The following is a 23,204-nucleotide window of genomic DNA, read 5'->3' as shown; positions in this document are numbered from 1 at the left end:
CATGTACACATGCCTTACATTCTTGATAAAAACTTTTCACTGCTTCTAGCAACCTACTTCCCACACCATATACTCTTAACACCTTCCGCAAAGCATCTGTATCAACTCTATCATATGCCTTTTTCAGATCCATAAATTTCAGCAAGGATGATGGAAGAGAAATGGAGTCGAGAACAGTCTTGTGAGAAAACTTGATGTGGGTAAAACTCTAGTGTAAATGGAAAGAATTTGAGTTTAGAGTGTGCAAGAAGGTTGCATGAAGTATCTTGTTCTTCCTGTGATGTTTGGATATGAACCTAAATTTTGATAGTTCAAGATGGGTAGAAGATAGCAGTAGAGATTTAAAAATTATGTAGCACTGTTGGAGTTAGGAGAGATGCTAGAGTAAAGGATGAAATTGAGAAGGATGGATGGTGTGGAGAGATTATCAAACATGGATTCTCTTAGGATAGTATGGTCTTGTTCAATGTATGGCAAAAGATAGATTGGATCAGATCATACCTAGTGGTCTTGTACAATGTATGGCAAATGATAGGTTGGATCAGAACATACCTAGTAGCACATTGAAGGGCTTTAGGAGAAGAGGTGGAGAGATGCAAGGAGAGAGCTGATCAAAAGTTAGAGGAGTTTTGTAAGAAGATGGTAAAAAAATTACTTTAGATTGTTTTTTTGAGGAAGCACTCTCTTTGAGTGGTTGGTGTGAATGGAGACTCTAGTACTTAAAAACTCATCCTGGTGTGCTGGTTGAAAAAATTATGAAGTGATTACATTGGTGTAAAAGTTAGTCTTATATATGGGACTTGGGCTACGTATGATTATGAGTGAATGAAGAGGCTCTGTGCATCTGATGCATTCTGTGAAAATTGGGGTAAGTGATAATAAGAAAGTAGCATTATAAGGATGGAAAAGAGTAAGAAAGTTGGAGATGCATAGATGTTTGAGATATTGTTTGTTAAGAAGCAGAAAGATATATCAGTAGGAGAATAAGAGAGTTCATCATAGCTCTTTTGGGTAAAGGAATGTATGACATCGCAAGCTGTAGATATTTCGTGCTTCTTCGTCAGAAATGACTTGTGTGTGAGTGAAATGAAGAGGTGTTTTCTTGCTCAGTGCCTCTGGTCTTTGGTCTGTTATGCATGCAGTGGAAATGATATATTAGAATTGTCAGAATTTTGTGTTTTTCTCGCAAGACAAAAACTGATATATTACACTCACAGATCAGGAAAGATCCTTTGCGAACATTACCTACCGGTTGCTTTTCTAAAGAATAAAAAGTGATAATTAAGTGGTTTTACGAAGAGAAGAAATTGGCTTCAAGGGCAAAGATGTTGCTAGAATGAAGAGAGTAAGAGGCAGGTCTTGTACAACAGCATGAGAAATAATTGGTAACAACACTGCTGCTGTGTAAAGACCCTGCTTTCCTTTTTTTGCATAGTTGGCACAAGGCTGGGAGATACTAAGTGCCTCACAGTGACAGGTACTTTGGGCCTTATCCTCAGAAAAGTTGATGAGCTTTAGATATCACAAAAAGATAAGGTGGCTTAAAAAAGGTGAAAGTGTTTAGTGCAAATAGACATAAACAAAAGCCCCTGTCTGTTGCACAGGTGCATTTAGTGAGAGGTAGAAGATTAAGTGAAGGGTCCATCCAGTATACTTTTGAACAACTGAAAAAGTGGATTGATTAGAGAAGCTAAATATGATGGCTAACATAAATATATGGATGGTAGTTAGAGTAGGATAGGTAGGTGTATATAGAGGCCCATGTGAATAGGATACTTATAAAAGGATATGTGGAATTTGATCATTTCAGAAAGTGATTTTTGTATGTATGTATTTTTTAATATAGAGATGGCCAAGTATGCCAATGATAGAATATAAGATTGCAGAAGTTATTTTGCTAGAAAGAAAGAATATGAAAGGTATTGTATATGATACAGTCTTAAAAAGTGCTGATGAGGTTTATTAGATCATTGGATATCAACATGAGGATTAGCATTTCAATTTAGCCATTCTAGATTTAGTACTAAAATTGTGAATAAATGAGCCAGGAGGATAAGACTTTAAAAGTCAAGAAACGAACATGTAATACCTAATTCAAAAGGGAAGTTAGATAATCTGAGTGATGTGAATAAAACAGTGTAAAGAGAGTTTAAAGTAATGTGAAGGTATTTGAGCAAGTTAAACTGATGCTTCAAGTGAGAAAGAGGTTACTTTTTGCTAGGAATTAACATTTTTGTCTGAGGCAAGTATATCTCTCTAGTATCTTTTTCAAAAGTTTTCATGATAAGATTGCTTCAATTGTACTACAGTGTGACTAAAGTAACCCATTTCTACTGTTAGAGGAGCCAGAACAGCCCAAAAACCTGCGGGTGGTGGAGACACACAGTCGCCGTGTGAAACTTTCATGGATGGCACCCTATAATGGCAACTCTCCTATTCAGAACTACCTCATTCAATACAAGTTAGCTTCTGGTAAGTAAAAAGATAGTGATAGTTTGATTTAAACCTACTGATCTCTTCTTAGTAAGTGGGAATTTCTTTTTGGAATGTGCTGAGTTTGGTAAGTGGTGTGTTAATGTAGTAAGTACCAGTCCTTAGTGAACCCTCCTAGCTACAACCTAGTACAGGTAAACCAACGATTTTCTGGCACTCTTGGTTCCAAAACCTTGCCGAATTAATCATTTTGCCTGGACCAGCCGTGGTCACATAATAATTATTCATGAACACACCTCTAACCCACTAATTATACATCTCCCATGTGTCTAAAATATACCATAGACTGCTAAAAATTTAAAGTAAACAAATATTAAATGTAAATTAAATAATGAAATACATTATACACCTGCTCAGGACTGAGGTGCTCGTCAGTTACGAGTTTCACAAATTCGTCCACATACTCGGCAGCTTCATGGTTTGCAGACCGCTTTTCTCCTCACACTATATTCATGGAAATTCCATGACGCTTCTTGAATCTTTGAATCCATCCTTCACTATTGTCATGCTCATATTGTAATTTAAGTTCTGTATGGAACAACTTAACCTGGTCCATTATCATGCTACCTGACAAGTCCACTCCATCACTCTGATGCTGTCGAAATCATTCCATCATCACTAGATCGTGCTCACTACTCTTACCATCTTTCATAGTTCTTGTAATCGTCATCAGCTTCTTGGAATCGTTGTCTGCAGAGACTTTCAATATTTTCTTCCTTTGTTTCTTTATATCATAAACAATTGATGAATCAATAATGTAGATGTCACAGCTTACGCACCAAAACACCACGGTCCATTTTTTTCAACAGTTCTATTATATCTTGGATCAATATGACTGGTGTTTACGTTTGGCACCATAACTAGGGTTACATTTAAGCCACCTAAGCTAAGAATCTCACAGAATTGCGGTATCACCACCACAAAGTGAATGTAAATGTAAATGAGCGCGGCCTACACATGCCAGTTGTGGTCTGGTCGCCCAGTAAACTGTGGCCATGGTAATATCAAGTTCCCTCACATAATTTTGTCCTAAAAATTGGTGGTTTACCTGTACTAGATTATAAATAAGATCTTATGTATTTTAATATTTATCCAATAATGAACCTAGATATTTTGTAATGAATTCCAGCTTTGTTTGCTTGATCATCTGACCACTGAAAATGTACACCTGTCTTGGCAATCACTCCACACATAATTCTATGTACTGAAGTTCCCACCACAATCTGAGGACCATGTTCTGGTCAGCGATGTGGAAGAAAGATGTTTGGATGTTAAAAATCCTCATTGGATAGTCAGGCTCCATTACCCTTCAGATGAGAGAGAGGTTATTTTAATGCATATTATGTTGGTTTAGCCACTATGCTGCAAAATTCTCTGTTTTTGTTGATATGTATGTAATATTTGCAACACTCATGACAGCTGGAGATTGAATGTGAATAAATGAGGCCTTTCTGTCTGTATTTCTGTCGCTACTTCACTGAAGCAGGGGATAGTGATGCTGTTTTCCATGGGGTGGGTTGCGAAAGAAATGGATGAAGGCAAGCAAGTATGAGTATGTACATGTGTATGTATGTAATATTTATGAGTATGTGTATGTATATGTATGTATATGTTGATATGTATATGTATGTATATGTGTGTATATGGGCATTTATGTACATATTTGTGTGTATGAATGGATGGGCCATTCTTCGTCTGTTTCCTGATGCTACCTTGCTGACGCGGGAAAAAGTGAAGATCTATGATAAAGATGATAATATTTACATATAAAGATAACTTGTGTGAGGAAGTACCAGGAGAGACTGAGTACAGAATGGAAAAAGGTGAGAACAATGGAAGTAAGGGGAGTGGGGGAGGAATGGGATGTATTTAGGGAATCAGTGATGGATTGCGCAAAAGATGCTTGTGGCATGAGAAGAGTGGGAGGCGGGTTGATTAGAAAGGGTAGTGAGTGGTGGGATGAAGAAGTAAGAGTATTAGTGAAAGAGAAGAGAGAGGCATTTGGACGATTTTTGCAGGGAAAAAATGAAATTGAGTGGGAGATGTATAAAAGAAAGAGACAGGAGATCAAGAGAAAGGTGCAAGAGGTGAAAAAAAGGGCAAATGAGAGTTGGGGTGAGAGAGTATCATTAAATTTTAGGGAGAATAAAAAGATGTTCTGGAAGGAGGTAAATAAAGTGCGTAAGACAAGGGAGCAAATGGGAACTTCAGTGAAGGGCGCAAATGGGGAGGTGATAACAAGTAATGGTGATGTGAGAAGGAGATGGAGTGAGTATTTTGAAGGTTTGTTGAATGTGTTTGATGATAGAGTGGCAGATATAGGGTGTTTTGGTCGAGGTGGTGTGCAAAGTGCGAGGGTTAGGGAAAATGATTTGGTAAACAGAGAAGAGGTAGTAAAGGCTTTGCGGAAGATGAAAGCCAGCAAGGCAGCAGGTTTGGATGGTATTGTAGTGGAATTTATTAAAAAAGGGGGTGACTGTATTGTTGACTGGTTGGTAAGGTTATTTAATGTATGTATGACTCATGGTGAGGTGCCTGAGGATTGGCGGAATGCGTGCATAGTGCCATTGTACAAAGGCAAAGGGGATAAGAGTGAGTGCTCAAATTATAGAGGTATAAGTTTGTTGAGTATTCCTGGTAAATTATATGGGAGGGTATTGATTGAGAGGGTGATCAGATGGGGAAGAGCAGTGTGGTTTCAGAAGTGGTAGAGTATGTGTATGTATATGTATGTATATGGTGATATGTATATGTATGTATATGTGTGTATATGGGCATATATGTACATATTTGTGTGTATGAATGGATGGGCCATTCTTCGTCTGTTTCCTGATGCTACCTTGCTGACGCGGGAAAAAGTGAAGATCTATGATAAAGATGATAATATTTACATATAAAGATAACTTGTGTGAGGAAGTACCAGGAGAGACTGAGTACAGAATGGAAAAAGGTGAGAACAATGGAAGTAAGGGGAGTGGGGGAGGAATGGGATGTATTTAGGGAATCAGTGATGGATTGCGCAAAAGATGCTTGTGGCATGAGAAGAGTGGGAGGCGGGTTGATTAGAAAGGGTAGTGAGTGGTGGGATGAAGAAGTAAGAGTATTAGTGAAAGAGAAGAGAGAGGCATTTGGACGATTTTTGCAGGGAAAAAATGAAATTGAGTGGGAGATGTATAAAAGAAAGAGACAGGAGATCAAGAGAAAGGTGCAAGAGGTGAAAAAAAGGGCAAATGAGAGTTGGGGTGAGAGAGTATCATTAAATTTTAGGGAGAATAAAAAGATGTTCTGGAAGGAGGTAAATAAAGTGCGTAAGACAAGGGAGCAAATGGGAACTTCAGTGAAGGGCGCAAATGGGGAGGTGATAACAAGTAATGGTGATGTGAGAAGGAGATGGAGTGAGTATTTTGAAGGTTTGTTGAATGTGTTTGATGATAGAGTGGCAGATATAGGGTGTTTTGGTCGAGGTGGTGTGCAAAGTGCGAGGGTTAGGGAAAATGATTTGGTAAACAGAGAAGAGGTAGTAAAGGCTTTGCGGAAGATGAAAGCCAGCAAGGCAGCAGGTTTGGATGGTATTGTAGTGGAATTTATTAAAAAAGGGGGTGACTGTATTGTTGACTGGTTGGTAAGGTTATTTAACGTATGTATGACTCATGGTGAGGTGCCTGAGGATTGGCGGAATGCGTGCATAGTGCCATTGTACAAAGGCAAAGGGGATAAGAGTGAGTGCTCAAATTATAGAGGTATAAGTTTGTTGAGTATTCCTGGTAAATTATATGGGAGGGTATTGATTGAGAGGGTGAAGGCATGTACAGAGCATCAGATTGGGGAAGAGCAGTGTGGTTTCAGAAGTGGTAGAGTATGTGTATGTATATGTATGTATATGGTGATATGTATATGTATGTATATGTGTGTATATGGGCATATATGTACATATTTGTGTGTATGAATGGATGGGCCATTCTTCGTCTGTTTCCTGATGCTACCTTGCTGACGCGGGAAAAAGTGAAGATCTATGATAAAGATGATAATATTTACATATAAAGATAACTTGTGTGAGGAAGTACCAGGAGAGACTGAGTACAGAATGGAAAAAGGTGAGAACAATGGAAGTAAGGGGAGTGGGGGAGGAATGGGATGTGTTTAGGGAATCAGTGATGGATTGCACAAAAGATGCTTGTGGCATGAGAAGAGTGGGAGGCGGGTTGATTAGAAAGGGTAGTGAGTGGTGGGATGAAGAAGTAAGAGTATTAGTGAAAGAGAAGAGAGAGGCATTTGGACGATTTTTGCAGGGAAAAAATGAAATTGAGTGGGAGACGTATAAAAGAAAGAGACAGGAGGTCAAGAGAAAGGTGCAAGAGGTGAAAAAAAGGGCAAATGAGAGTTGGGGTGAGAGAGTATCATTAAATTTTAGGGAGAATAAAAAGATGTTCTGGAAGGAGGTAAATAAAGTGCGTAAGACAAGGGAGCAAATGGGAACTTCAGTGAAGGGCGCAAATGGGGAGGTGATAACAAGTAATGGTGATGTGAGAAGGAGATGGAGTGAGTATTTTGAAGGTTTGTTGAATGTGTTTGATGATAGAGTGGCAGATATAGGGTGTTTTGGTCGAGGTGGTGTGCAAAGTGCGAGGGTTAGGGAAAATGAGTTGGTAAACAGAGAAGAGGTAGTAAAGGCTTTGCGGAAGATGAAAGCCAGCAAGGCAGCAGGTTTGGATGGTATTGCAGTGGAATTTATTAAAAAAGGGGGTGACTGTATTGTTGACTGGTTGGTAAGGTTATTTAATATATGTATGACTCATGGTGAGGTGCCTGAGGATTGGCGGAATGCGTGCATAGTGCCATTGTACAAAGGCAAAGGGGATAAGAGTGAGTGCTCAAATTACAGAGGTATAAGTTTGTTGAGTATTCCTGGTAAATTATATGGGAGGGTATTGATTGAGAGGGTGAAGGCATGTACAGAGCATCAGATTGGGGAAGAGCAGTGTGGTTTCAGAAGTGGTAGAGGATGTGTGGATCAGGTGTTTGCTTTAAAGAATGTATGTGAGAAATACTTAGAAAAGCAAATGGATTTGTATGTCGCATTTATGGATCTGGAGAAGGCATATGATAGAGTTGATAGAGATGCTCTGTGGAAGGTATTAAGAATATATGGTGTGGGAGGCAAGTTGTTAGAAGCAGTGAAAAGTTTTTATCGAGGATGTAAGGCATGTGTACGTGTAGGAAGAGAGGAAAGTGATTGGTTCTCAGTGAATGTAGGTTTGCGGCAGGGGTGTGTGATGTCTCCGTGGTTGTTTAATTTGTTTATGGATGGGGTTGTTAGGGAGGTAAATGCAAGAGTTTTAGAATGAGGGGCAAGTATGAAGTCTGTTGGGGATGAGAGAGCTTGGGAAGTGAGTCAGTTGTTGTTTGCTGATGATACAGCGCTGGTGGCTGATTCATGTGAGAAACTGCAGAAGCTGGTGACTGAGTTTGGTAAAGTGTGTGGAAGAAGAAAGTTAAGAGTAAATGTGAATAAGAGCAAGGTTATTAGGTACAGTAGGGTTGAGGGTCAATTCAAATTGGAGGTGAGTTTGAATGGAGAAAAACTGGAGGAAGTGAAGTGTTTTAGATATCTGGGAGTGGATCTGGCAGCGGATGGAACCATGGAAGCGGAAGTGGATCATAGGGTGGGGGAGGGGGCGAAAATTCTGGGAGCCTTGAAGAATGTGTGGAAGTCGAGAACATTATCTCGGAAAGCAAAAATGGGTATGTTTGAAGGAATAGTGGTTCCAACAATGTTGTATGGTTGCGAGGCGTGGACTATGGATAGAGTTGTGCGCAGGAGGATGGATGTGCTGGAAATGAGATGTTTGAGGACAATATGTGATGTGAGGTGGTTTGATCGAGTAAGTAACGTAAGGGTAAGAGAGATGTGTGGAAATAAAAAGAGCGTGGTTGAGAGAGCAGAAGAGGGTGTTTTGAAATGGTTTGGTCACATGGAGAGAATGAGTGAGGAAAGATTGACCAAGAGGATATATGTGTCGGAGGTGGAGGGAACGAGGAGAAGAGGGAGACCAAATTGGAGGTGGAAAGATGGAGTGAAAAAGATTTTGTGTGATCGGGGCCTGAACATGCAGGAGGGTGAAAGGAGGGCAAAGAATAGAGTGAATTGGAGCGATGTGGTGTACCGGGGTTGACGTGCTGTCAGTGGATTGAATCAAGGCATGTGTATGGGGGTGGGTTAGGCCATTTCTTTCGTCTGTTTCCTTGCGCTACCTCGCAAACGCGGGAGACAGCGACAAAGCAAAAAAAAAAAAAAAAAAATCCTGAACATCTCTTGATATGATGTTATGTAAACTTTGGCTTCTAGTATTTTTTTTAAGAATGTTTCTTAATTTTATAGTAATATATGCTTCTTGTATTATTAGATGTATTATTTGATCAAAATCATGGGTTGACAGAGCCATGGCCTGGTGTACCAGAACAGCTAAGTGTCCCAGGGGACCAGACAGAAGGCATCATCCGTGAGTTGACCCCAGCTACAGCCTACCACCTGAGAGTCACAGCTCAGAACACTTTAGGGTTGGGTACTCCATCAGAAGTCATACAGGCTGCCACAGATGAAGAAGGTGAGTGTGATGTAGTGAAAATGAAGCTGATTAAACGAACAGAATAGTGATAAATAAGGGTTGTGTTGAAAGTGTGATTATTGATGGCTTAGAAGAAATATAGTTGGCAGCCACTGAACATGGAAGTATATTATTGGTACTACCTGCCAAGGTATCAGCAGGGTTAGTAATGGCTGTATAGTGAGCCAGTAATTCAGTTGTTGTGAAGTTCCATTCCTCTGACCCAGGTAAATGTCTTTTCTTTCTTTCTGTCCACAAACATATAGTCTGTCACACATAACACGTGACAACACTTGACCCAAACAACTCATTCTTTGTAACAAGATTTTCCCATGGTGAACACCATGCACTAACCCTGACTTTTAGTAAGATGTTAGAATCAATAGATAGAAGTAGTGGGTAAGAACATTGGACAGGAGCATTAGGTAGAAACGTAAGGAATAAGTAATGGGTCTGAACAGTAAGTGGAATCATTAGATAGAAGTAATAGATTGGGACATTATGTAGAAGGGAATAATTGTTGGTAGGAACATTAGGTAGGATCCTCTGGAAACAATGCACTAGAGTTGCTGTCTGACAGGATGAGGTATTAAAGGCTAAGATGTGGCACTGGAGTTTGCCAGCTATGGAAGCATGTGAAGCATCACTGGTAAACCATGGGAAGGTCCACGGGGACTTGTTGTGGTTAGGGAGCAATGGTTTCTGTATTTTTCACATGAAAACTAGTGAATCGATGTAAGCAGATGCAGCCTTCCTTTATCTGTTCCTGACACCACCTCACTAACATGAGAAAAGGCTCCCATTTTCATTTTTCCAAATGAAGGAAGAGAGAAGGAGTCCAGGTAAGGATATTTCCTCTGCTCTTAACACTACCTCGCTAATGCAGGAAATGGCAGATATGTGTAAAAAAAAATTTGTATGTATAAAGGTGGGAGGTGAGCAAATTAGAAAGGGTAGTGAGTAGTGGGACAAAGAAGTAAGGTTGTTAGTGAAAGTGAAGAGAGATGCGTTTGGATAATACTTGCCGGAAGTAGTGGAAATGACTGGGAGATGTATAAAAGAAAGTGGCAGGAGTTCAAGAGAAAGATACATGTAGTAGAAAAGAGGGCAAATGAGAGTTGGGGTGAGAGAGTACCATTAAGTTTTAGAGAGAACAAAAAAATGTTTTAGAAAGAGGTAAATGAAGTGCATAAGACAAGAAAACGAATGGGACCATCGGTGAAGGGGGCAAGGAGGAATGTAAAAAAAGTATTGATGAAGTGAGAAGGAGATGGAGTGAGTATTTTTAAGGTTTGTTGGATGTGTCAGATGATACAGTGGCAGATATAGGGTGTTTTGGTCGAGATGGTGTGCAAAGGGAGAGGGTCAGGAAGAATAGCTTGGTAACCAGAGAAGAGGTAATGAAAGCTTTGCAGAAGATGAAAGCCAGCAACGCGGCGGGTTTGGATGGTATTGCAGTGGAATTTATTAAGAAAGGGGGTGACTCTTGTTGTTGATTGGTTGGTAAGGATATTCAGTGTATGTATGAAACATGGTGAAGTGCGTGAGGATTGGGGGAATGCATGCATAGTACCATTGCACAAAGACAAAGGGAATAAAGTTGAGTGTTCCACCTACAGAGGCATAAGTTTGTTGAGTATTCCTGGGAAATTGTATGGGAAGGTATTGATTGAGAGGGTAAAGGCATGTACAGAGCATGAGATTGGGGAAGAGCAGTGTGGTTTCATAAGTAGGAGAGGATGTGTTGATCAGGTGTTTGCTTTGAAGAATGTATGTGAGAAATACTTTGAAAAACAGATGGATTTGTATGTAGCATTTATGGATCTGGAAAAGGCATATGATAAAGTTGATAGAGCTGTTTTGTGGAAGGTTTTAAGAGTACAGCTGTATATGTTGTGGGAGGTAAGTTGCTAGAAGCAGTGAAAAGTTTTTACTGTGGATGTAAGACTTGTGTACGAGTAGGAAGAGAGGAGAGTGATTGGTTCTCAGTGAATCACGGTTTGTGGTAGGGGTGTGTGATGTCACCCATGGTTATTTGATTTGTTTTTGGATGGGGTGGTTGGGGAGGTAAATGCAGAAGTTTTGGAGAGAGGGGGCAGGTATGCAGTCTGTTGGGGATGAGAGGTCCTGGGAAGTGAGTCAGTCGTTGTTTCTGATGATACTGCTCTGGTGGCTGATTCGGGTGAGAAACTGTAGAGGTTGGTGACTGAGTTTGGAAAAGTGTGTGAAAGGAGAAAGTTCAGAGCAAATATGAATAAGAGCAAGGTTATTAGGTTCGGTAGGGTTGAGGTACAAATTAATTGGGATGTAAGTTTGAATGGAGAAAAATTGGAGGAAGTGAAGTGTTTTAGATATCTGGGAGTAGATTTAACAGTGGATGGAACCATGAAAGTGGAAGTGAGTCACAGGATGGGGGAGGGGGCGAAGGTTCTGGGAGCAATGAAGTGTGTGTGGAAGGAGAGAATGTTATCTCGGAGAGCAGAAATGGGTATGTTTGAAGAAATAGTGGTTCCAAAAATGTTATACGGTTTTGAGGCATGGGCTGTAGATAGGGTTCAAATGTTTGAGGGCAATAAATGGTGCGAGGTGGTTTGATCGAGTAAGTAATGAAAGGGTAAGAGAAATATGTGGAAATAAATAGAGTGTGGTTGAGAGAGTAGAATAGGGTGTGTTGAAATGGTTTAGACATATGGAGAGAATGAGTGAAGAAAGATTGACAAAGAGGATATATGCGTTAGAAGTGAAGGGAGCAAGGAGAAGCAGACCATATTCGATGTGGAAAGATGGAGTGAAAAAGATTTTGAGCGATTGGGGCTTGAATGTACAGGAGAGTGAGAGTCATGCAAGGAATAGAGTGAATTGGAACGATGTTGTATACCGGGGTCATCATGCTGTCAGTGGACTGAATCAGGGCATGTGAAATGTCTGCGGTATATGTATATCTACCTGGATGTTTTGGCTCTGAGTGAAACGAAGCTCAAGGGTAAAGGGGAAGAGTGGTTTGGGAATGTCTTAGGAGTAAAGTCAGGGGTCGGTGAGAGGACAAGAGAAAAGGAAGGAGTAGCACTCCGCCTGAAGCAGGAGTTGTGAGTATGTGATAGAGTGCAAGAAAGTAAACTCTACATTGATATGGGTAAAACTGGAAGTATATGAAGAGAGATGGGTGATCCTTCGTGCCTATGCACCTGGTCATGAGAAGAAAGATCATGAGAGGCAAGTGTTTTGGGAGTAGCTAAGTGAGTGTGTTAGCATCTTTGATGCACGAGACTGGGTTATAGTAATAGGTGATTTGAATGCAAGGGTGAGTAATGTGGCAGTTGAGGGTATAATTGATGTACATAGGGTGTTCAGTGTTGTAGATGGAAATGGTGAAGAGCTTGTAGATTTGTGTGCTGAAAAAGGACTGGTGATTGGGAATACTTGGTTTCAAAAGAGATATATACATAAAAAAGGAAAGGAACCTGGATGTTTTGGCTCTGAGTGAAACGAAGCTCAAGGGTAAAGGGGAAGAGTGGTTTGGGAATGTCTGGGGAGTAAAGTCAGGGGTTAGTGAGAGGACAAGAGCAAGGGAAGGAGTAGCAATACTCCTGAAACAGGAGTTGTGGAAGTATGTGATAGAATGTAAGAAAGTAAATTCTCGATTAATATGGGTAAAACTGAAAGTTGATGGAGAGAGGTGGGTGATTATTGGTGCATATGCACCTGGGCATGAGAAGAAAGATCATGAGAGGCAAGTGTTTTGGGAGCAGCTGAATGAGTGTGTTAGTGGTTTTGATGCATGAGACCGGGTTATAGTGATGGGTGATTTGAATGCAAAGGTGAGTAATGTGGCAGTTGAGGGAATAATTGGTATACATGGGGTGTTCAGTGTTGTAAATGGAAATGGTGAAGAGCTTGTAGATTTATGTGCTGAAAAAGGACTGATGATTGGGAATACCTGGTTTAAAAAGCGAGATATACATAAGTATACTTATGTAAGTAGGAGAGATGGCCAGAGAGCGTTATTGGACTACGTGTTAATTGACAGGCGTGCGAAAGAGAGACTTTTGGATGTTAATGTGCTGAGAGGTGCAACTGGAGGGATGTCTGATCATTATCTTGTGGAGGCTAAGGTGAAGATTTGTATGGGTTTTCAGAAAAGAAGAGTGAATGTTGGGGTGAAGAGAGTGGTGAGAGTAAGTGAGCTTGGGAAGGAGACCTGTGTGAGGAAGTACCAGGAGAGACTGAGTACAGAATGGAAAAAGGTGAGAACAATGGAAGTAAGGGGAGTGGGGGAGGAATGGGATGTATTTAGGGAATCAGTGATGGATTGCGCAAAAGATGCTTGTGGCATGAGAAGAGTGGGAGGTGGGTTGATTAGAAAGGGTAGTGAGTGGTGGGATGAAGAAGTAAGAGTATTAGTGAAAGAGAAGAGAGAGGCATTTGGACGATTTTTGCAGGGAAAAACTGCAATTGAGTGGGAGATGTATAAAAGAAAGAGACAGGAGGTCAAGAGAAAGGTGCAAGAGGTGAAAAAAAGGGCAAATGAGAGTTGGGGTGAGAGAGTATCATTAAATTTTAGGGAGAATAAAAAGATGTTCTGGAAGGAGGTAAATAAAGTGCGTAAGACAAGGGAGCAAATGGGAACTTCAGTGAAGGGCGCAAATGGGGAGGTGATAACAAGTAGTGGTGATGTGAGAAGGAGATGGAGTGAGTATTTTGAAGGTTTGTTGAATGTGTTTGATGATAGAGTGGCAGATATAGGGTGTTTTGGTCGAGGTGGTGTGCAAAGTGAGAGGGTTAGGGAAAATGATTTGGTAAACAGAGAAAAGGTAGTGAAAGCTTTGCGGAAGATGAAAGCCGGCAAGGCAGCAGGTTTGGATGGTATTGCAGTGGAATTTATTAAAAAAGGGGGTGACTGTATTGTTGACTGGTTGGTAAGGTTATTTAATGTATGTATGACTCATGGTGAGGTGCCTGAGGATTGGCGGAATGCGTGCATAGTGCCATTGTACAAAGGCAAAGGGGATAAGAGTGAGTGCTCAAATTACAGAGGTATAAGTTTGTTGAGTATTCCTGGTAAATTATATGGGAGGGTATTGATTGAGAGGGTGAAGGCATGTACAGAGCATCAGATTGGGGAAGAGCAGTGTGGTTTCAGAAGTGGTAGAGGATGTGTGGATCAGGTGTTTGCTTTGAAGAATGTATGTGAGAAATACTTAGAAAAGCAAATGGATTTGTATGTAGCATTTATGGATCTGGAGAAGGCATATGATAGAGTTGATAGAGATGCTCTGTGGAAGGTATTAAGAATATATGGTGTGGGAGGAAAGTTGTTAGAAGCAGTGAAAAGTTTTTATCGAGGATGTAAGGCATGTGTACGTGTAGGAAGAGAGGAAAGTGATTGGTTCTCAGTGAATGTAGGTTTGCGGCAGGGGTGTGTGATGTCTCCATGGTTGTTTAATTTGTTTATGGATGGGGTTGTTAGGGAGGTAAATGCAAGAGTTTTGGAAAGAGGGGCAAGTATGAAGTCTGTTGGGGATGAGAGAGCTTGGGAAGTGAGTCAGTTGTTGTTCGCTGATGATACAGCGCTGGTGGCTGATTCATGTGAGAAACTGCAGAAGCTGGTGACTGAGTTTGGTAAAGTGTGTGGAAGAAGAAAGTTAAGAGTAAATGTGAATAAGAGCAAGGTTATTAGGTACAGTAGGGTTGAGGGTCAAGTCAATTGGGAGGTGAGTTTGAATGGAGAAAAACTGGAGGAAGTGAAGTGTTTTAGATATCTGGGAGTGGATCTGGCAGCGGATGGAACCATGAAAGCGCAAGTGGATCATAGGGTGGGGGATGGGGCGAAAATTCTGGGGGCCTTGAAGAATGTGTGGAAGTCGAGAACATTATCTCGGAAAGCAAAAATGGGTATGTTTGAAGGAATAGTGGTTCCAACAATGTTGTATGGTTGCGAGACGTGGGCTATGGATAGAGTTGTGCGCAGGAGGATGGATGTGCTGGAAATGAGATGTTTGAGGACAATGTGTGGTGTGAGGTGGTTTGATCGAGTTAGTAACGTAAGGGTAAGAGAGATGTGTGGAAATAAAAAGAGCGTGGTTGAGAGAGCAGAAGAGGGTGTTTTGAAGTGGTTTGGGCACATGGAGAGAATGAGTGAGGAAAGATTGACCAAGAGGATATATGTGTCGGAGGTGGAGGGAACGAGGAGAAGAGGGAGACCAAATTGGAGGATGAAAGATGGAGTGAAAAAGATTTTGTGTGATCGGGGCCTGAACATGCAGGAGGGTGAAAGGAGGGCAAGGAATAGAGTGAATTGGAGCGATGTGGTATACCGGGGTTGACGTGCTGTCAGTGGATTGAATCAAGGCATGTGAAGCGTCTGGGGTAAACCATGGAAAGCTGTGTAGGTATGTATATTTGCGTGTGTGGACGTATGTACATACATGTGTATGGGGGGGGTGGGTTGGGCCATTTCTTTCGTCTGTTTCCTTGCGCTACCTCGCAAACGCGGGAGACAGCGACAAAGTATAATAAAAAGAAAAATAAATATACATAAGTATACATATGTAAGTAGGAGAGATGGCCAGAGAGCGTTATTGGATTACGTGCATGATAGGTGCATGATTGGATAGGTGCATGAAAGAGAGACTTTTGGATGTTAATGTGCTTAGAGGGGCAGCTGGAGGGATGTCTGATCATTATCTTGTGGAGGCGAAGGTGAAGATATGCAGAGGTTTTCAGAAAAGAAGAGAGAATGTTGAGTTGGAATGAGTGTTGAGAGTAAGTGAGACTGAAAAAGAGACTTGTATGAGGAAGTATGAGGAGAGATTGGGTGCAGAATGGAAAAAGGTGAGAGCAAATGACGTAAGGGGAGTGGGGGAGGAATGGGATGTATTTAGGGGAGCAGTGATGGCTTGTGCAAAAGATACATATGGCAAGAGAAAGGTGGGAGGTGGGCAGATTAGAAAGGGTAGTGAGTGGTGGGATGAAGTAAGATTGTTAGTGAAAGAGAAGAGAGAGGGATTTGAACCATTTTTGCAGGGAAATAATGCAAATGAATGGGAGATGTATAAAAGATGAGACAGGAGGTCAAGAGAAAGGTGCAAGAGGTGAAAAAAGGGCATATGAGAGTTGGGGAGAGAGAGAGTATCATTAAGTTTTAGGGAGAATAAAAAGATGTTTTGGAAAGAGGTAAATAAAGTGTGAAAGACAAAAGAACAAATGGGAAAATTGGTGAAGGTGGCAAAGGGGGAAGTAATAACCAGTAGTGGTGAAGTGAGGAGATGGAGTGAGTATTTTGAAGGTTTGTTGAATGTACTTGATGATAAAGTGGGAGATATAGGGTGTTTTGGTCGAGGTGGTGTGGGAAGTGAGAGGGACAGGGAGAATGATTTAGTAAACAGAGAAGAGGTAGTGAAAGCTTTGCAGAAGATGAAAGCCGGCAAGGCAGCGGGTTTGGATGGTATTGCTGTGGAAGTTATAAAAAAAGGGGGTGACTGTGTTGTTGACTGGTTGGTGAGGATATTCATTATATTCATGGTTCATGGTGAAGTGCCTTAGGGTTGGCGGAATGCATGTATATTGCCATTGTACAAAGGCAAAAGGGATAAAGGTGAGTGCTCAAATTACAGATGTATAAGTTTGTTGAGTATTCCTGGGAAATTATATGGGAGGGTATTGATTGAGAGGGTGAAGGCATGTACAGAGCATCAGATTGGGGAAGAGGAATGTGGTTTCAGAAGTGGTAGAGGATGTATGGATCAGGTGTTTACTTTGAAGAATGTATGTGAGAAAAACATAGAAAAACAGATGTATTTTTATGTAACATTTATAGAAAAACAGATGTATTTGTATATAGCATTTATGGATCTGGAGAATTCATATGATATTGTTAATAGAGATGCTTTGTGGAAGGTATTAAGAGTATGTGGTGTGGAAGGTAAGTTGCTACAAGCAGTGAAAATTTTTTATCGAGGATGTAAGGCATGTGTGCGAGCAGGAAGAGAGGAAAGTGATTGGGTCCCAGTGAATGTCGCTTTGTGGCAGGGGTACTTGATGTCTCCATGGTTGTTAATTTGTTAATGGATGAGGTTGTTAGGGAGGTGAATCCAAGAGTTTTAGAGAGAGGGACAATTATACAGTCTGTTGTGGATGAGAGGGCTTGGAATGTGAGTCATTTCTTGTTCGGTGATGTTACAGTGTTGGTGGCTGATTCAGGTAAGAAACTACAGAGGTTGGTGACTGAGTCTGGTAAAGTTTGAAAATACAAAGCTGAGAGTAAATGTGAATAAGAGCAAGGCTATTAAGTTCAGTAGGGTTCAAGGCCATGTAAATTGGAGGTAAGTTTGAATCGAGAAAAACTGGAGGAGGTAAAGTGCTTTAGATATCTGGGAGTGGATTTATCAGTGGATAGAACCATGGAAGCGGAAGTAAGTCACAGGATGGGGGAGGAGGCGAAGGTTCTGGGAGCATTGAAGAATGTGTGGAAAGCGAGAATGTTATCTCAGAAAGCAAAAATGGGTATGTTTTAAGGAATAGTGGTTCCAACAATGTTATATGGTTGGAAGACATGGGCTATAGATAGGGTTGTACGGAGGAGGGTGGATGTGTTGGAAATGAGATGTTGAAGGGCAATATGTTTCATGAGGTGGTTTGATCGAGTAAGTATTAAAAGGGTAAGAGAGACATGTGGGAATAAAAAGAGTGTGGTTGAGAGAGCAGAAGAGGGTGTATTGAAATAGTTAGGTCACATGGAGAGAATGAGTGAGGAAAGATTGACAAAGAGGATATATGTGTCAGTGGTGGAGGGAAAGAGAAGTGGGAGACCAAATTGAAGGTGAAAGGATGGAGTGAAAAAGATTTTGAACGATCGGGGCCTCAAAATACAGGAGAGTGAAAGGCGTGCAAGGAATACAGTGAAGTGGAACGATGTGGTATACTGGGGTCGACGTGCTGTCAGTAGATTGAACCAGGGCATGTGAAGCGTCTGGGGTAAACCATGAAAAGTTTTGTGGGCCCTGGATGTGGAAAGGGAGCTGTGGTTTCGGTGCATTACACATGACAGCCTGAAACTGAGTGTGAATGAATGTGGCCTTTGTTGTCTTTTCCTAGCACTACCTTGCACACATGCAGGGGGTGGCGTGTGCCATTTCATGTGAGGTGGGGTGGCGGCAGGAATGGATGAAGGCTGCATGTATGAACATGTCCATGTTTATATATGTATATATCAGTGTATGTATGTGTATGTGTACGTTGAAATGTATAGGTATGTATATGTGCGTGTGTGGGCGTTTATGTATATATTTGTGTATGTGGGTGGGTTGGCAATTCTTTCGTCTTTTCCTTGCGTTACCTCGCTAACTCGGGAGACATCGACAAAGTATAATAAGTTAAATATAAATATGATGAAGATATCCCTGGGGATAGGGGAGAAAGAATACTTCCCACGCATTCCCCGCGTGTCATAGAAGGTGACTAAAGGGGACGGAAGCGGGGGGTAGAAACCCTCCCTTGCTTTTATTTCAACTTTCTAATAGGGGGAACAGAAGAAGGAGTTATGCGGGAAGTGCTCATCCTCTTCGAAGGCTCAGACTGGGGTGTCTAAATGTATGTGGATGTAACCAAGATGAGAAAAAAGGAGAGATAAGTAGTATGTTTGAGGAAAGGAACCTGGATGTTTTGGAAGTGAAACAAAGCTCAAGGTGAAAGGGAAGAGCGATTTGGGAATGTCTTGGGAGTAAAATCAGGGGTTGGTGAGAGGACAAAAGCAAAGGAAGGAGTAGCACTACTCCTGAAGCAGGGGTTTAGGTAGTATGTGACAAGTGTAAGAAAGTAAACTGAAAGTAGATGGAGAGAGATGGGTGATTATTGGTGCCTGTGCACCTAGTCATGAGAAGAAAGATCATGAGAGGCAATTGTTTTGGGAGCTGCTGAGTGAGTGTTAGCAGCTTTGATGCACGAGACTGGGTAATAGTGATGGGTGATTTGAATGCAATGGATTACGTGTTAATTCATAGGAGTGTGAAAGAGAGATTTTTGGATGTTGATGTGCTGAGAGGGGCACATTATCTTGTGGAGGTGAAGGTGAAGATATGTAGAAGTTTTTAGAAAAGATGAGAGAATGTTAGGGTGAAGAGAGTGGTGAGAGTAAATGAGCTTGGAAAAGAGACGTGTATGAGGAAGTACCAGGAGAGATTGAGTGCAGAATGGAAAAAGGTGAGAACAAATGACATAAGGGGAGTGGGGGAGGAATGGGATGTATTTAGGGAAGCAGTGATGGCTTGTGCAAAAGATGCTTGTGGCATGAAAAGCGTTGGAGGTGGGCAGGTTAGAAAGGTTAGTGAGTGGTGGGATGAAGAAGTAAGATTGTTAGTGAAAGAGAAGAGAGAGGCATTTGGACGATTTTTGCAGGGAAATAGTGCAAATGACTGGGAGATGTATAAAAGAGACGCAAGAGGTCAAGAGAAACATGCAAAAGATGTAAAAGACAGCAAATGAGAGTCAGGGTTAGAGAGTATCATCAAATTTTAGGGAGAATAAAATGATGTTTTGGAAGAAGGTAAATAAAGTGCGTAAGACAAGAGAACAAATGGGAACATCAGTGAAGGGGGCAAATGGGGAGGTGATAACAAGTAGTGGTGAAGTGAGAGGGAGATGGATTGAGTATTTTGAAGGTTTATTGAATGTGTTTGATGATAGTGGGAGACATAGGGTGTTTTGTTCGAGGTGGTGTGCGAAGTGAGAGGGTCAGGGAGAATGATTTGGTAAACAGAGAAGAGGTAGTGAAAGCTTTGCGGAAGGTGAAAGCCGGCAAGGTGGCGGGTTTGGTTCATATTGAAATGGAATCTATTAAAAGAGGGGATGACTGTGTTGACTGCTTGGTGAGGATATTCAGTATATGTATGGTTCATGGTTAAGTGCATGAGGCTTTGCGGAATGCATGCATAGTGCCATTGTACAAAGTCAAAGGGGATAAAGGTGAGTGCTCAAATTACAGAGGTATAGGTTTGTTGAGTATTACTGGGAAATTATATGGGAGGGTATTGATTGAGGTCAAGGCATGTACAGAGCATCAGGGTGGGGAAGAGGAGTGTGGTTTCAGAAGTGGTAGGGGATGTGTGGATCAGGTGTTTACTTTGAAGAATGTTTGTAAGAAATATTTAGAAAAACAAATGGATTTGTATGTACCATTTGTGGATCTGGAGAAGACATATGTAGAGTTGATAGAGATACTTTGTGGAAGGTTTTAAGAGTATATGGTGTGGGAGGTAACTTGGTAAAAGCAGTGAAAAGCTTTTATTGAGGATGTAAGGCATGTGTATTAGTAGGAAGAGAGGAAAGTGATTGGTTCCCAGTGAATGTTGGTTTGCGGCTACGGTGCGTGATGTCTCCATGGTTGTTTAATGTGTTTATGGATGGGGTTGTTAGGGAGGTGAATGCAAGAGGTTTGGAGAGAGGGGCAAGTAAGCAGTCTGCTGGGGATTGAGTGGGCTTGGGAAATGAGTCAGTTGTTGTTCGGTGATAATACAGCGCTGGTGGCTGATTCAGGTGGGAAACTGCAGAAGATAGTGTCTGAGTTTGGTAAAGTTTGTGAAAGAAGAAAGCTGAGAGTAAATGTGAATAAGAGTAAGGTTATTAGGTACAGTAGGGTTGAGGGACAAGTAAATTTGGCGGAAAGTTTTAACGGAGAAAAACTGGAGGAAGTGAAGTGTTTTAGATATCTGGGAATGGATTTAACATTGGATGGAACCATGTAAGGGGAAGTGAGTCACAGGGTAGAGGAGGAGGGGGTGAAAGTTCTGGGAACGTTAAGGAATGTGTGGAAGGCGAGAACATTATCTCAGAAAGCAAAGATGGGTGTGTTTCAAGGAACAGTGGTTCCAACAATGTTAAATGGTTGTGAGGCATGGGCGATAGATAGCATTGTGAGGAGGAGGGTGGATGTGTTGGAGATGAGATGTTTCAGGACAATATGTGGTGTTAGGTGGTTTGATCGAGTAAGTAATGAAAGGGTAAGAGAGATGTGTGGTAGTAAAAGGAGTGTGGTTGAGAGAGCATAAGAGGGTGTATGGAAATGGTTTGGTTACATGGAGAGAATGAGTGAGTAAAGATTGACAAAGAGGATATATATGTCAGAGGTGGACGGAACGTGGAAAAGTAGACCAAACTGTGTATATATATATATTTTTTTATTTTTTTATTATACTTTGTCGCTGTCTCCCGCGTTTGCGAGGTAGCGCAAGGAAACAGACGAAAGAAATGGCCCCCCCCCATACACATGTATATACATACGTCCACACACGCAAATATACATACCTACACAGCTTTCCATGGTTTACCCCAGACGCTTCACATGCCTTGATTCAATCCACTGACAGCACGTCAACCCCGGTATACCACATCGCTCCAATTCACTCTATTCCTTGCCCTCCTTTCACCCTCCTGCATGTTCAGGCCCCGATCACACAAAATCTTTTTCACTCCTTCTTTCCACCTCCAATTTGGTCTCCCTCTTCTCCTCGTTCCCTCCACCTCCGACACATATATCCTCTTGGTCAATCTTTCCTCACTCATTCTCTCCATGTGCCCAAACCACTTCAAAACACCCTCTTCTGCTCTCTCAACCACGCTCTTTTTATTTCCACACATCTCTCTTACCCTTACGTTACTCACTCGATCAAACCACCTCACACCACACATTGTCCTCAAACATCTCATTTCCAGCACATCCATCCTCCTGCGCACCACTCTATCCATAGCCCACGCCTCGCAACCATACAACATTGTTGGAACCACTATTCCTTCAAACATACCCATTTTTGCTTTCCGAGATAATGTTCTCGACTTCCACACATTCTTCAAGGCCCCCAGAATTTTCGCCCCCTCCCCCACCCTATGATCCACTTCCGCTTCCATGTTTCCATCCGCTGCCAGATCCACTCCCAGATATCTAAAACACTTCACTTCCTCCAGTTTTTCTCCATTCAAACTCACCTCCCAATTGACTTGACCCTCAACCCTAACCTTGCTCTTATTCACATTTACTCTTAACTTTCTTCTTCCACACACTTTACCAAACTCAGTCACCAGCTTCTGCAGTTTCTCACATGAATCAGCCACCAGCGCTGTATCATCAGCGAACAACAACTGACTCACTTCCCAAGCTCTCTCATCCCCAACAGACTTCATACTTGCCCCTCTTTCCAAAACTCTTGCATTTACCTCCCTAACAACCCCATCCATAAACAAATTAAACAACCATGGAGACATCACACACCCATGCCGCAAACCTACATTCACTGAGAACCAATCACTTTCCTCTCTTCCTACACGTACACATGCCTTACATCCTCGATAAAAACTTTTCACTGCTTCTAACAACTTTCCTCCTACACCATATATTCTTAATACCTTCCACAGAGCATCTCTATCAACTCTATCATATGCCTTCTCCAGATCCATAAATGCTACAAACAAATCCATTTGCTTTTCTAAGTATTTCTCACATACATTCTTCAAAGCATATATATATATATATATATATATATATATATATATATATATATATATATATATATATATATATTTTTTTACACCCTGTCGCTGTCTCCCGCGTCTGCGAGGTAGCGCAAGGAAACAGACGAAAGAAATGGCCCAACCCCCCCCCATACACATGTATATACATACGTCCACACACGCAAATATACATACCTACACAGCTTTCCATGGTTTACCCCAGACGCTTCACATGCCCTGCTTCAATCCACTGACAGCACGTCAACCCCGGTATACCACATCGCTCCAATTCACTCTATTCCTTGCCCTCCTTTCACCCTTCTGCATGTTCAGGCCCCGATCACACAAAATCCTTTTCACTCCATCTTTCCACCTCCAATTTGGTCTCCCTCTTCTCCTTGTTCCCTCCACCCCCGACACATATATCCTCTTGGTCAATCTTTCCTCACTCATCCTCTCCATGTGCCCAAACCACTTCAAAACACCCTCTTCTGCTCTCTCAACCACGCTCTTTTTATTTCCACACATCTCTCTTACCCTTACGTTACTCACTCGATCAAACCACCTCACACCACACATTGTCCTCAAACATCTCATTTCCAGCACATC

General features: G+C 41.5%; 1 protein-coding gene across 1 annotated transcript in view; it reads left to right on the top strand.

The window, feature by feature from the left end:
- Dscam4 (Down syndrome cell adhesion molecule 4) overlaps nt 1-23,204 on the top strand; it is a 415,036-nt gene that overhangs the window by 314,161 nt on the left and 77,671 nt on the right. The window contains exons 15-16 of the mRNA XM_071667322.1: nt 2,341-2,472; nt 8,931-9,098. Coding sequence (XP_071523423.1) covers nt 2,341-2,472; nt 8,931-9,098 — 300 coding nt within the window. The remainder of the gene's footprint in view (nt 1-2,340; nt 2,473-8,930; nt 9,099-23,204) is intronic.

This window comes from Panulirus ornatus, chromosome 12, assembly GCF_036320965.1.
Source record: "Panulirus ornatus isolate Po-2019 chromosome 12, ASM3632096v1, whole genome shotgun sequence".
In the NCBI taxonomy this organism is placed as follows: domain Eukaryota; kingdom Metazoa; phylum Arthropoda; class Malacostraca; order Decapoda; family Palinuridae; genus Panulirus; species Panulirus ornatus.
Note: the sequence above shows the minus strand (reverse complement) of the source record. Positions and strands in the feature narration are given on the sequence as shown.